The sequence below is a fragment of the Panthera uncia genome, chromosome B4, assembly GCF_023721935.1.
Source record: "Panthera uncia isolate 11264 chromosome B4, Puncia_PCG_1.0, whole genome shotgun sequence".
Lineage (NCBI taxonomy): Eukaryota > Metazoa > Chordata > Mammalia > Carnivora > Felidae > Panthera > Panthera uncia.
Genome location: NC_064809.1, coordinates 69,229,810 through 69,244,418, shown reverse-complemented (window position 1 = coordinate 69,244,418; position 14,609 = coordinate 69,229,810). Strand labels below are relative to the sequence as shown.

General features: G+C 35.6%; 1 protein-coding gene across 1 annotated transcript; it reads left to right on the top strand.

The window, feature by feature from the left end:
* Positions 1 to 1,418: 1,418 nt before the first annotated feature.
* TWF1 (twinfilin actin binding protein 1) lies at positions 1,419 to 11,808 on the top strand. The gene is made up of 9 exons (XM_049625333.1): positions 1,419 to 1,538; positions 3,154 to 3,231; positions 4,799 to 4,977; positions 5,952 to 6,047; positions 7,149 to 7,253; positions 8,907 to 9,032; positions 9,470 to 9,620; positions 9,774 to 9,895; positions 11,623 to 11,808. Exons 1-9 carry the CDS (start codon positions 1,514 to 1,516, stop codon positions 11,791 to 11,793), a joined length of 1,053 nt encoding a protein of 350 aa, XP_049481290.1. The 5' UTR covers positions 1,419 to 1,513; the 3' UTR covers positions 11,794 to 11,808.
* Positions 11,809 to 14,609: the final 2,801 nt, after the last annotated feature.

The following is a 14,609-nucleotide window of genomic DNA, read 5'->3' as shown; positions in this document are numbered from 1 at the left end:
TCAAAAACTGGAAAATCAGAAAGAACTGTTATGTCAGGAAGAATTTGGTTAGAGTGAAACTCTCCCTACGTTTCTTAAATCCAAACAAGTTATAAAGCTCAAACTAAATTTTGCTTATTCCATAATATGAGGATCTGTTTGAGAAACAGAGCTTAGATAACAAGAACAGAACATAGCAACCTTGTTTGTTGTGATCCTGGCAAAGAAATAACTGCAAACCTGATAGTTAATGACTGATTAAAAAATACATTGTGTTTGAAGAGTGATTTTGTTAACTTGCACTTATATTATTGGCTGAAGAAAGTATTTGTTGATAAGCAGATTGTAATTTTGTATCAGATCAAGGCCCTAAAAACAAAATACCCAGTTCTCTACCTAAGGAACTATAATCTAGGAATGGTAGAAAAGCAGTACAAAAGAATTAAAATTACCTTTGAGAAGGAAATGTATGTTCATAACAGCAGAAGATGGAAAAGAATTTTTAATAATATCTGCTATCTTACACATTTATCCAAATAAATCCTAAATAATTACTTCATTCAAGAATAAACGGCCAAGATAAAGCAGAGCGGTAATCATAGTTTGCTGTGATAAATTGACCACAAAGGAGTATTCAAGTCAGCTAATTTACTCCCTAAAGGGTGGCTCTTTTTGGAATGAAGAGAAAGCAATACTTAGTCTCTAAATGTACCCAACTGAAAAAATAAAAGTTAACAGTCTGAGATTAATTCAATTTAAAAGCATGGGAGATTTTTGGGGCGCCTGGGTGGCTCAGTAGGTTGAGCGTCCCACTTCGTCTCAGGTCATGATCTTGCGGTCTGTGAGCTCGAGCCCCACGTGGGGCTCTGTGCTGACAGCTCAGAGCCTGGAGCCTGCTTCGGATTCTGTGTCTCCCTCTCTCTGCTTCTCCACTGCTCACACGCTGTCTCTCTCTCTCTCTCAAAAATAAATAAAAATTAAAAGCATGGGAGATTTTGATAAGAGACCACCTATACATTAATACTCATTTTTAAAAACGGGGCAGTGCGTGACCCTTTATACTGTAGGAAGAATAAACAAAGATACCGTTCATATCTTTTTCAAATTGAAAATATACGATCAGTAAAATGATCATTCCCATTTTTGAGCATCTTTTTGCTGAACCAGCCAATGGTGGTGTCGGCAGTGCAGACATTAGAGGGCAAGGTCATCCTGCTGGCTCTTTGATGTTTCACGGCGACGGGGCCAGAGAAGCCGGCGGCAAGAGCCAGGGCAGAGACCCCCAGCAGAGAGCTGGAGGCGAGCGCCGGGCGAAGCAGACTCGCAGCCCGGCGGGCAGATGAGCGCGCGGGGAAGGGGGGCGGGGGGACGGCAGGGGCGCGCGAGGACGCGGTCGGCCTAGCGGGGCGGGGCGGCCGCGGGTCGCGGGCCGATGACGCGCGGCAGCCGGCGGAGGAGTTGCCACTTCCTGGAGGCGCCGGCCGGGGCCGCTCTCTGCACTTAGATTCGGAGCCGGGAGCCCGCGGCCACCGCCATGTCCCATCAGACCGGCATCCAAGGTAACGGCGCCCGGAGCGGCGCGCGGGAAAGGGGCTCCCGGGAGGCCCCGGGCGAGCCGGGCGGGCTGCGGGACGAGGAGGGCTGGAGTCGGGCCCAGAGGGAACGGGTGCCGGTCTCGCCGCGCAGGCGGGGCCTCTTCGCCCCTCCGCGCTTTCTGGTCCCGGGCCACCCGGCCTGCGTTCCTCCCAGGCGGGTCCGTCTGCTGCCACGTTACAGACGGACCCGAAATTCGCAGAAGCAAAGAAATTGGTTTGCGAGGAGGCCTGAGTGAAGGGGATATGCCTTCCTCTGGCCCTGACTGTAGTCTAACTTTCCCCCTTTTGTATCAGGTACGGGAGACCTGAAACACTGGAGGTTACTGGGGCTTCACTGTGCAAAGGAGATTGTTACAAGAGTTTGATTATAAAACGAAAGATACTGGAATCTTTTTTATTTCCAGTAAAGGTGCTTCCCAAATTCTTCCGCATTTTCTTTCAAAATGGAAACATGAACTATGTTCTGAGAAATCCTGAGTGTGGGGTGTTTTGATCTTTTTCTTAGGTACTCCCCAGGGAACTGAAAAGTCCGATCTGTGTGGCTGAATTTAATCATGCCGTGAAGGCAGTTCGGTGCGCAATTATATCTGACCTCCATTATTTCCTGGTTTGAAAATGGGCAGTCTGGAAACGCTCGCCTCATCAGAAATAATATATCCCGGGGTTACTCGCGATTACTTAACGAGGGCTAATATAAACCCACGCTCTTCTGTTAAAGGACAACGAACCTTTTCCCCAGATGCACATTTAATTGTGGTTTTGTTCCTATGGGTCTTTGACCATCCTGCACCTCTCCCTGCACACACAAACACAAGCAAAATGCCCTCAAACCTGAAAGCACTGTTTTATTCGTCAGAGTTAGTTTTGACATTTAAATTTGTAATTACTCATTTTCATGTTTGAGCCTTACTGCATTCACTACTTAAGTAATGGTTCATTCTTACAACCCAAGAATGAAATCAGAACGAAATCGAAGCTTTAATAGGAACACAAGCGTTAAGTTATTAAATATATATTTGTTTAGTGAACTTAACTATAGCTTTTTGAGAAATACAAGTTAGAAAAATATTACCAGAAGTACAAGCTTGAATGCACTTTAATGACTTTTTGTTTAATTGGGATAGGATATCTTATATTTACTGTTGCTTTTAATGTGAAAATGTAAAAATGAATCGAATTGTTCTTATAAGCTTGAAATTGGACTAGAAGAGAAAGATTTTCAACAATTTTCAACCAAGCAATCAAGGTTTTTTTTTAAATTGTAATTTGTTCCTTATTGGATTCGAGTAACTTTAATATTTTCACTACCAGTGTTATTTCTGCTTTGGAATTTTCTAGCTAAAACATAGTAGAATTCATATACTTTTAAGCTATATTAATATGTATATTTTTTAGCTGTATACTATGCTATTTACACCTTCAAGTTTTATAATTTAAATTACTGACAATAAGGGGATACTACATCCTGAAGATTTTTTCTTTGTATTATAATTTATTTTTTCCTCACTTGAGTAGCATTAGAAAATATTAACATGTAAGTATAAAAAATAGGTTTACTTTTCTTTATCTTTTTACACAGCAAGTGAAGATGTTAAAGATATCTTTGCAAGAGCAAGAAATGGAAAATACAGACTTCTAAAAATATCTATTGAAAATGGTTAGTTTAACATTTCTGAATATTGTTTGTCCTTGGATTACTGTTATATTTTTAAATTTCTAAGTCATTTCAGTGATTGGAACTATTAATTACTGTGAACAAAGTTCAAAGCCTGCCTTTAGGTAACTTGGATCCTGTATATTTGGTCATGTCCCTTTAGCTGCTGCTTACCTTCTGAATTCTGTAGTTGACTATCAGGGAAACAGAAAGATGTTTTTTTTTGGTGCGACCTCCTCTGCTTTTACCTTTTGCGTCTCAGTTTCTATACCACAACCCGTTTCTAATGTGAGTGCTTCCATCTCTGGATTGGAAATCAGTAAACAAGTGATCATCTCCAACCGCCCCCCCCCCTCCCAAAGAGAAGTTACTTGAGAATTGTTATTCAGTAAAGTTAGTTTTGAAGTAGAAACAAAGGACTTCAAATTCCCAGTTTCTCCACATGATTGCAATCTGTGCTGGAGAAAGGATTTCCCTGTTTTGGGGAAAGGTTCTAAGAATGTAAAAAACTACAAATTGATCGTTTCAAAATAATTCTGTTAGGGATATTGAGTGGATGGGAGAATCTTTTAGTTTCCCTATATTTGAATTTGGACAATTATTGCAAATGAGTACGTTAAAATATTCCAATGGTCTAATTGCTTAAATACCTAAATTTCTTGAATACCTGGAAATATTTTGCTTTGGGAAAATAACTTGTTCTTTTATAAACTCGAAGTAAATTTAATTTCCTTTTTATTTTCTACTTATATGTTAAAAATACCAGAGTAGTTTGAAAAATATGCAGTTACTGTTTGTGTGTGTGTTTATTGTGTGTATATATATATATATATATTACCATAGTTGATAGTAATAAACATATACTGTAAAGCAGCATGTTTTAGAAATATTGAAATGCCATCATTTCCTAACCAACTATTTAAGTGACTAAAATGGAAAAACTTGTCTAGCATCACTACGGAAGGAAAATGACACTATTTCTTAAATCGTTATTTTTGTTTTGAAAAAATTTTTTAAATAAGGGAATTACAGAGAATAAATAATATAACAAATACTTCCATCTCCTCTTAAATTACTAACTACTAACGTTTTATCATATTTGCTTCAGCTTTTTTTTTAACTTAATACTTTTGTGATATTAGGGCATCCCCTTTAAACAATTTCACTTCCTGACCTCCTCCTCCTGAGGCAACCATATTAGGAATTTTTATGTATCTGCAGTGTGTTTTTTTTATATGTAGCCCCCTAGATAACTCCTAGTGCTATTTTGAGTTTTAAGTTCGTGTAAACTAACATCTTATTCTGCAACTTTTTTTCTGTAAACATTTTTGTAATTTGTCTTGGTAGAGAACTCACTATTTTTAAATATGAATTCATTATATAACTGTGCCACATCTATGATCGTTCTCTTATTGATGAACATTTATGCTATTTGCAGCTTCTGCTGTTCTATGTGGAGATGTGAATAATAGTATTAATAGGAGATGACTATGTTATTAATTTATTGTCTCTTCATTACCATTTGGAATTTCAAACCATTCTTGTGTCTTTTAAAAATTGTTCTTCATAGAGAAACTTGTGATTGGCTCATGTAGTCAGCCTTCAGATTCCTGGGATAAGGATTATGATACCTTTGTTTTACCCCTATTGGAGGACAAACAACCGTGCTATATATTATTCAGGTTAGATTCTCAGAATGCCCAGGGATATGAATGGATATTCATTGCTTGGTCTCCAGATCATTCTCATGTAAGTAATTTTTTTGTTACTTGTTTAACATTAAATGCTAGAAAATTTTTTTCTGAAATAGTCCTAGACTAGGAGAAAGTTAAGAAGCAACAGTTATTTCCGATAGAAGGGAGTGATCATGAAGAAAATCCTACTGTTGGTAATGTAGAATCAGGAGTAATGTACTTATATTCAGAAATCTTGCCCTTGAAATCAACAGTATTATTGATTTTAAATTTAAAAATCTTTGGCAATTATATGTAAATGACTATACTCTGAGAGTAATACTTCAAATAATTCTGAAACCTAATTGAACATTATGTTAAATATTTTTAATAGCTGCCATTTAAATGATAGGCATACACGCAAGTATTTCTTTTAGGAAAGTTAGCGGATTGATTCAGACTCCTGGATTTGACATGCAGTTTTGTGAAACTACCTCTGTTAGTTGGCAGTTACCTTTTGTAGTTTTTAGTAGTTGCTATTAGAGTCTTTAATAATATGGTATATATTGTAGTTTTCATCTTTGTGTTTCCCATAGAATGGTATATGCTGCAGGTGTGCTATGAACATTGATTCTTACACAACTTAATCAGTAATATCTGATCTAGATTTGCTTTGAGTAAAATGTCAGTATCCAGGTTACTTCATTTCAAGCGATGTTTTCTACCTTATATTCCAAAGTAGTATTTTAAGTAGGTTTTTTTTTTTAATTCTTGATCTCATTGTACACTTTGAAAAGTGATTAATTTTTAAAAATTTAGTTTCCCAATTTTTTAAAAATATGACATAAAGTGAAATCTACCTTAATAGGTGAACTGTCATGATGGCTATTTGTACACATGTACTTAAGCCTGTTACAGTCCATGGACTTCAGCTTTATCATAGTTTATTTCTAATGTGCTTGAAGATTTTAATACATTCAGAAAGTGCTATCTTTTATAATGAATAGTTTTCGTCTGTACATTTCTGAGTAAACTTTCACAACTTACTAGGTTCGTCAAAAAATGCTATATGCAGCAACAAGAGCAACTCTGAAAAAGGAGTTTGGAGGTGGCCACATTAAAGATGAAGTATTTGGAACAGTAAAGGTACAAAACTTAAACTTTTATGTGGATTCCACGTGTTGCAATTAAACCAGTTTAAGAACTTCTAGGTAATGTGTAATTGTTATGAAATTAGACTAATGAATCTGTAACAATAAGAGAAAATATTGTTATATTTCATACGATATGCAAGTTAACTAAAACATCATATTTACTCTCTAAAATATGTTGAAATGTCCTTTGCTAGTCTTCAGAAACTGCAATATGCCTTAGAGATCATCTAGTTCAACCCCTCATTTAGTTCACCCTTTTCACTTTAATGATAAGGGAAACAGGCTCACAAAAATGAGAGACTACTTGAAAGAGATGGTAATTTTTAGATATTTTGGACATTTATACCCACATTGTAGAAGCAGTAACTATGCATATTATGTTCACCAGGAACATTGAGGCAGGTCAATTGATTGATGATTAATTGGGATAGTTGATTAATACATTTAACTAGTTAAATTATGATTAAGAATTTACTTTCTTATGTAATTTATATGGTAAATACATATATTTATACATATACACACAAATTAAGAAAACAAATATTTTTTAACAGTTAAATTATCTAGTAGGTAGACCACAAGACTGTGTGGGAATACTTTTCTTATTCACCATTAATTGTGCCGTGGCCTGGTTTCTCAATTCTTTCTATTGTCAGTTTTCCAAGTCGCAAAATATTGATGAAAGGTAGACCTCTTTGGAATATTTTACTCTTTTAAATAAGAACTACGGTCATTTTCTATGAATAATTATACAGAAATTGTGGTGATTATTGAATAATTCTGGGGCAGGCTTCCCCAGAAGTTTACTTATTATTGTCCTGTAGATTTAAACATGACCCAAGTGTATCATGTGACTGGCAGCAGCACCACCACACTCGTACAAAAGATTTAGTAATTATAAAACTGTGGGAAATGAAGAGTAAATACTCCCTTCACCATTTTTTGAAACCTGTAACGAATAGTAAAATTCTTGATACTACATTTCAATCAAAATATTTTCTATTAAGTTAATAATTTTGTTTTTCCTGAAGTAACGTCACTGAGGTTTTACTTTTAGAGAATAGCTAGTAACGGTCCATTTCTTTGTTTACAGGAAGATGTGTCATTACATGGATATAAAAAATACTTGCTTTCACAGTCATCTCCTGCCCCATTGACTGCAGCTGAGGAAGAATTACGACAAATTAAAATTAATGAGGTAAATTACATTTTTGAAACGATTGCAAGATTTTAAGTGTTTGAAAAAATATTTTTAATTAATAGATTAATAGAGATTAAGTAAGGTAGCTTGCATTTATTCTGTATAATTTAGAGGTAAGACTATGTGCTCGATGTGTTTTCAGGAAAAAATAATTAAAACTAAATACTAAAATTCGTGCCAGTTTCATAAGTAGCTTTCACCTATATTTGTAATGTATGTGACAGACTAGTAAGTGTTCCTGTTGGAAGTACAACTTTTTGTAACCTTGTACTTTGATTACTAAGTAAATGGAAAAAATGTACATTACCCGTTTAGTGCAAAGAATTATATTTAATGAGGTTGCCCAAAGCAGGTTTGTTTAGTTACATTATTTCAGAGAATCATGGTAACTAAAGAGGAAAAAATATAAATGCTATAAGATATTTATTATTTCTAGAAGCTCTATAAATTCTGAGTGCTACTTGGATAGGCATGTGCCTATGTATTTATGGGAGATGGTTTTTTGAGTACTTGTTTAGCCCAGTTCTATTAGAGTCAATAAACTTCATCCATATTATAGTTTATCATATTTTTAATGTGTTCACTGCAGCTATTCTAATTACAAGTTAGAGTAACTACTATATTTCTACTGGGATTTTATAGGAAAGAACAAGTAACAGAAACCACTATTCACTAGTCCGAATAACAGACTAATAGAAATCTGTCTGGAAAGTGATTGAATATTACTTAATATTAACCTGATAGCAAGGATCTATCTTTATATTATTTTAACTCAAATTATTTGAGTAAAGATTCTTATGTGATTTTTTTTTTTACAAGTTTGATAGTTTGTTTTATTCCTTGCAATCAGAACCCAGAGGATCGTATTGGGGTATGCATTTGCATATGTTCTATGATGTTTTCATTATCCAATATCATTTATGCTGTAGAATCTCCATTCATTTTTTTTAAAAGTAAAATTTCTATTTGACTTTTCTGTTGCAACACTGCAAATGAGACCCTATACTAGCTATCATTTATGTGTAAAAGTCTGAAACATGCATCAAAAGCTTTCTTGAAGTACTCTTCTAGTATTTGTTCTTAGTAATGAAAAGCTCTAAGTCTGGAACTTCTGCAGTAGTATAATTTGTTGAGCTGTGTTGTGTCTTTGTATACTGTTCATACTCCTTTCAATTCAGTGCATGGTGTTTGTGTTGCATTTTATGTCTTCTAGAACAAAGTAAAGTTTTACGCATATTGCATATATGTCACACTTTTCATAAATTTTATCAAGTAAGTTTTGTAATTAAAGTATAATCTGAAGACACTTCAAAGAGTTTATATAGTTCTCTGCAAATGTGCCAAACCGAACATATAAACAACCTCCCCGCCAAAGCCCCACTAACAGCGCATACCCACTCAAATGTTCACTCCCAGCATTTCATAAAGATATGTCATACACTCTGCATGTTGACACGGTGCTAGCAGAACATGAACAAATGTGAAAAATTACTTGCTTTTTAAGTTCATGGTATTTTAAGGGTTAATTTTAGTTACATTAAAATGGGCAAGGGTGGAATGGCACTTGGTAGAGATTGGATTTCTTGTCTTTGCTGTATGACACTGCTAAATGCTACAGCTTCATCAGTAAATTAAATCTATCATACTTAGGTACAAACAGACGTGGGTGTGGACACTAAGCATCAAACACTACAAGGAGTAGCATTTCCTATTTCTCGAGAAGCTTTCCAGGCTTTGGAAAAATTAAGTAACAGACAGCTCAACTATGTGCAATTGGTAAGAGACAGATGATGGTTATTATGAAATGGCTGCTCTTCCTGGTGGCTCTTGGCTCATAAAATAGGTTCGTTTTTAGTGGATTTAAAATTTGTTTTAAGTTTATTTTATTTTGAGAGAGAGAGAGAAAGAAAATATGAGTGGTGGTGGGGTAGAGAGTGAGGATCCCAATCAGGCTCCCCACTGTCAGTGCAGAGTCTGACACAGGGCTCCAACTCCCTAACCATGAGATCATGACCTGAGCCGAAATCAAGAGTCGGCTCATGACCGAGCCACCTAGGTGCCACGTGTTTCCTGATTTCTTTTTTATTCATTTTTTTTTTTTAAACTACAAGGCAATGTATGTTCCTTGTGAAAAAGTCCAGCCTGTATAAATTTCCCCTTGTCTCTTAAATTTTCTGTGTATCTGTTTTAATGAATGTATTTCTCATTGACAGGAAATAGACATAAAAAATGAAATTATAATTTTGGCCAGTACAACAAATACAGAACTGAAAGATTTGCCAAAGAGGATTCCCAAGGATTCAGCACGTTACCATTTCTTTCTGTATAAACATTCCCATGAAGGAGACTATTTGGAGTCCATAGGTATATAATATATTGTTTTGAACGTATTACTTTAAGTTTGCTTATTGACAGCTTAGCACTGTATTCTTATTTCTTGCCCAGAGGACTTAGTTATACTTTAATATTTGCTTTGAGTGATATATTGTTAATTGTATTTATTATTTTAACTCACAGTTTTTATTTATTCAATGCCTGGATACACATGCAGTATAAGAGAACGGATGCTGTATTCTAGCTGCAAGAGCCCTCTGTTAGAAATTGTAGAAAGACAATTACAAATGGATGTCATTAGAAAGGTAAAATTACCTACCTCTTTCTTTAAAATTTTCAGTTTATATTAGATCTTTATTGTCTTCTCTGTGTAGTTCATGATGTATGGTGGTTTATAAATGAAAGTATTTTTTCTTGTTCTCCTCATAAATCCTTAGGATCTTCTCCAAGTGCTTGGGGATGATCTGGCATTACTGCAGGCTGTCTCTAGATCTGTACTCTCTCATATGTAGCCATAAGCTACATGTGGCTATTTAAATTTAAGTATAAGTTAAAATGGAGTAAAATGTAAAATTCAGTTCCTTCATCATACTAGCCACATTTCAAGTGTTCATTAGCTACATGAGGCTGGTGGCTACTGTACTGGACAGCGCAGAATTGAGCGGACATCTTCCATATTGCAGAAAGTTCTTTTGGACAGTGCTGCTAGGGCCGCATACTTGTGATTGTCTCAAGACTTGCTATTAGTAAAGAACTATAGTCTCTAGTTACAACTGACTGTTGGGATGGTTGAGACTCCAGTTGTTGACAAAGGAGGGAACGGACATAAATATTTGAATTCGGGGAGCTAAGCTACCAGTTTTCTTAAATTTATTTTCTTAAATGTAGATGAGGCTTAGGGAAAGATGATGGTTTACTCTTGAGCCCTTGAAGTCTTTAAAACACAAGTTCTTATAAACTACCAGTGTATTAGGTCCTGAACCCTTTAAGGTTTTTAAGTTCCTAAGATAAAGCAGGGACTGGCGCACTGTTTTCTACAAGAAGACCACATAGTAAATATTCTAGGCTTTACCAGGTCACAAATGGTCTTTGTTACATATTCTTACTTGTTTTATTATTTTGTGTTTCTAACCGTTTAAAAATGTAAAACACACTCTTAATTTGGGCTAAATTTGGTCCTGTTCTAGAGTGATTTCAAGTGACCCAAGAATGAAGGGGCCGATGAGTCATGTTCCTGAATATGCATAGTGTACCAGAGCAGAACAACTTGAGAGTACAGTGGTGGCTTCTACTTTTATTTTTTTTTTTAACGTTTATTTATTTTTGAGACAGAGAGAGACAGGGCATGAATGGGGGAGGGTCAGAGAGAGAGAGGGAGACACAGAATCTGAAACAGGCTCCAGGCTCTGAGCTGTCAGCACAGAGCCCAACACGGGGCTTGAACTCACAAACCGTTGGATCATGACCTGAGCTGAAGTCAGACACTTAACCGACTGAGCCACCCAAGCGCCCCTGGCTTCTACTTTTAAATGTTAGTTAAGGGGCACCTGGGTGGCTCAGTTAAGCATCCAACTCTCAGTTTCGGCTCAGGTCATGATCTCACAATTTCGTGAGTTTGAGCCCTGCATCAGGCTCTGCACTGATGGTGTGGAGACAGCTTGGGATTCTCTCTCTCCTCCTTCTTCTCTCTGTCCCTCCCTTGCTCACTCTGTCACTGTCTCTCTCAAAATAAATAAATAAACTTAAATAAATAAATAAACATAAGCAGGAGAAGAAAGAGGGAAGCAAACAGAAAATGATTATAGCTGATTATGTATTCAGGCAACTCACAAATCCCCCCCCCCCCCCCCCCCCCCCCCCCCCCCCCCCCCAAAAATCAACAGTGAAACTATTACATATGGTTCTTGATACTGCTGGAATGGGTGTTACATATTTGTGAGCATTCACACCTGAAAACTGGCTCCTTGCTTGTATTAGGTTTTGAATGTTGTCTTCATATCATATCACACTTTATTGATTCCATCTCTTACAGATCGAGATAGACAATGGGGATGAGTTGACAGCAGACTTCCTTTATGAAGAAGTACACCCAAAGCAGCATGCACATAAGCAAAGTTTTGCAAAACCCAAAGGTCCTGCAGGAAAAAGAGGAATTCGAAGACTTATTAGGGGTCCAGCTGAAAGTGAAGCCACTGCTGATTAAAATCATTATATTAAACATTAGAATACTAGTTTTTTAAAGTCCAGCTTTTAGTACAGGAGAACTGAAATCATTCCATGTTGACACATAGTAGGGAAAAAATGTACTTTTTGAAAAATAGCACTTTTCACTTCTGTGTGTTTTTAAAATTAAGTTTATAGAAGACTCATGATTTCTATTTTTGAGTTAAAGGTAGAAGAGGGTTTGTCATAGTGATGTTTAATTTGGTCACACTGTTTTCACAGAGTAATAACGATTCCATGCTTTCACATAATTCTTAAAATTTTATACACTTGGGCCAACTCCAGAAAGTCTAATGTCTCAAAGTAAGATACACTCCTTACTACTCTTTTGTGAGACATCAAATTTTTTCTGTAAGGAAGAAAGACCTTAAAATATTCATACTACTTATGAATATGTTAAGGACCAGGTTAGATTATTTTCTAAACTGAGAATTTAGTGTGCCTGGGTAAGGGTGGAAAGTTGCTGACTCTGAGAAGCAACGCTTAACTCAGCCTGGGGGGTCACATCTGCAACTTGTAGAAACACTGTTTCATGGCAGCAGTCTTTTCTATTTGACTTTTTTGGTTTTTAAATGGCATTAAAGTTTCAGGAGATCAGTTCACTCTGAAACCTTAAGAGTACCAGATATTTTCTATACTGCAGGATTTCTGATGACGTTGGAAGACCTATTTGAACAGCTTTAGTAAATTCTCTCTCTAATGCTTTACAAAATTTCCTTTTCAAAAGTAAGTCATTTCCTTATATAGTGTGAGGCCAAACATTTATGTTTAGATTGAATATTAATATCCTTAAAAAAACAAAAGTCAACAATGTTGAAAGAGTTTTAAACATCAAGACTGATTTTTCTCCAGAACCACATATTTACAGGCAAATTGTGTTCTTTATTACTTTTAAGCATACTCAGATTTAATAAAATTGTTGGAAAGTCCTAGTACTTAACAGCCTAACACAAATTAAACACTTAAGAATCTGGTTTCAATTTAACTGTTTTTAAAGCTTTGCATTTAAGCTACAACCTACAGAAATTTAGAAATTTTGAGCCTTTTTTTTTTTTGATACTTGAAATAAGGAAGGAGTTAGATAGAACACTTCGTCATGTTAAATCTGATAAACCTGCTGCAAGAGCCATAACTGGGAGGAGTTTTCTAAATGAACGATGGGGATCCAGGATTTCGAATTTCTTGATCTAAACTTTATGCTGCATAAAACATATTAGAAATGCACATTTCATAGTATAACATATGAAACACATTTTTATACCTTATTATCTAAGGTACTATATGCACCTTTCAAAAATTCCATGTGTGTTCAAGTAAAGCATATTAGAATAATTATGGGTTGACAGGATTTTTTTCTAGAGTTAAGAGTATTTGTGTGGGGTTTTGTTTGTTTACAGATAATCAGACTATAATATTTAAACATGCAAAATAATTGGCAGTAATGTTGCACTTGTTTTCTAAAGATACACTTTAGTTGTTTCATGGGTGCCCACGTAGACACACATATACACAAATTACTGCGTTGAGAATCCTAGAGTTGTGTTGCAGGCCATAGCTGAAGCTGTATTTTCAATCAGAAAGAACATTAAGCCTGTAATGAAGGTATAAAATAATTTGGTAGTGAATGTTTTTTTGTACCATTCATGTGCAATTATAGTCTAAATTTTACACTACATGAAAGTAAATGGACATTCCAGAATATAGATGTGATTATATAGTCTTTAATTATTATTAAACCAAGATTGCTGAAAATCAGTGATGCATTTGTTATAGAGTATAACTCAGTGTTTACAATATGTTTTAGGTGACATCATAACAATCAAAGGTGAATAAAATATTCCCAGTAAATTTATATAGCAGTAAAGAATTACATGCCTTCTGTGGACATTTTATAAGTGCATTTTATATTGCAATAAAATTTTTTTCTCTTTACATTGTATACTAAGTTGTTTTCTGTAACTTTTTTTCTTTAATGTTTGGACAATTCTGCATAATGCTATATCTAGTAACAAGTTAGAAAATTCAACCCATGTATTCATTTGTTAATTCACCTATCTAAATGGAGGGTTTTAAACATCTTGCAACCTAGGCAAGTTGTGTCAATAGAGTGCTTAATTTAGATTAGAACTTTCTCACTGCTACAGCAATAATGAAAATGCCATGAGTTAAACTGTTCCGACTGTGAAAGACCCCAGTACGATAGGGTGACCAACATGCTGGACACTAAGCTTGCCACCCATCCAGCAAATACTGAATGCACTCCTGCGTATGATTCACTATCAGACGGATCTTTCTATTAGGGCTAAATTACAAAAGTTGGAGAGTTGTCCTTAAAAGGGCTAATTTTAGAAACCTTTAAATAGAGTTCAGTTCTTTAAGGCATTCCTACTCAGAACTATAATGTGCCTCAGATACATATTGTAGTTTGGTATATATCCTTTCATATACTTTGCATACACAGCCATAAATTAGAAGGATGAAAGGTTCTCTTAAGTAATGATTCTGGGGCTTTATATCCAAAGATTTTGATAAAATCAGTGGGCCCAGGAATTACATAGTTTTATAAATGAATCCTGTGTTGCCATGACTGGATACAGTTTGCCTTATGATAAAATTTTTTCTCTATTCAGTCAACAAATTCTTTAGTATTGTATACTGGTATATAGTGGTTATCAGTAGAGGTAACATCTCATTGAATAAAATCTAGTCCTTCCTGTTGCCCATTAGCTTCTTCATGACTTGAGAGCCCATGGCTCTCCAACTGGATCAGTCAGCTCCAGTTCATCAGCTGCTTGT

What these genes read in the sequence shown, in the direction of transcription:
- TWF1 (XM_049625333.1), top strand. Translation starts at nt 1,514, where the DNA reads ATGTCCCATCAGACCGGCATCCAAG. An exon ending in AGACTATTTGGAGTCCATAG is followed by an intron (nt 9,621 to 9,773) that starts GTATATAATATA and finishes TTTAACTCACAG; the next exon opens with TTTTTATTTATTCAATGCCT. An exon ending in AAATGGATGTCATTAGAAAG is followed by an intron (nt 9,896 to 11,622) that starts GTAAAATTACCT and finishes CATCTCTTACAG; the next exon opens with ATCGAGATAGACAATGGGGA.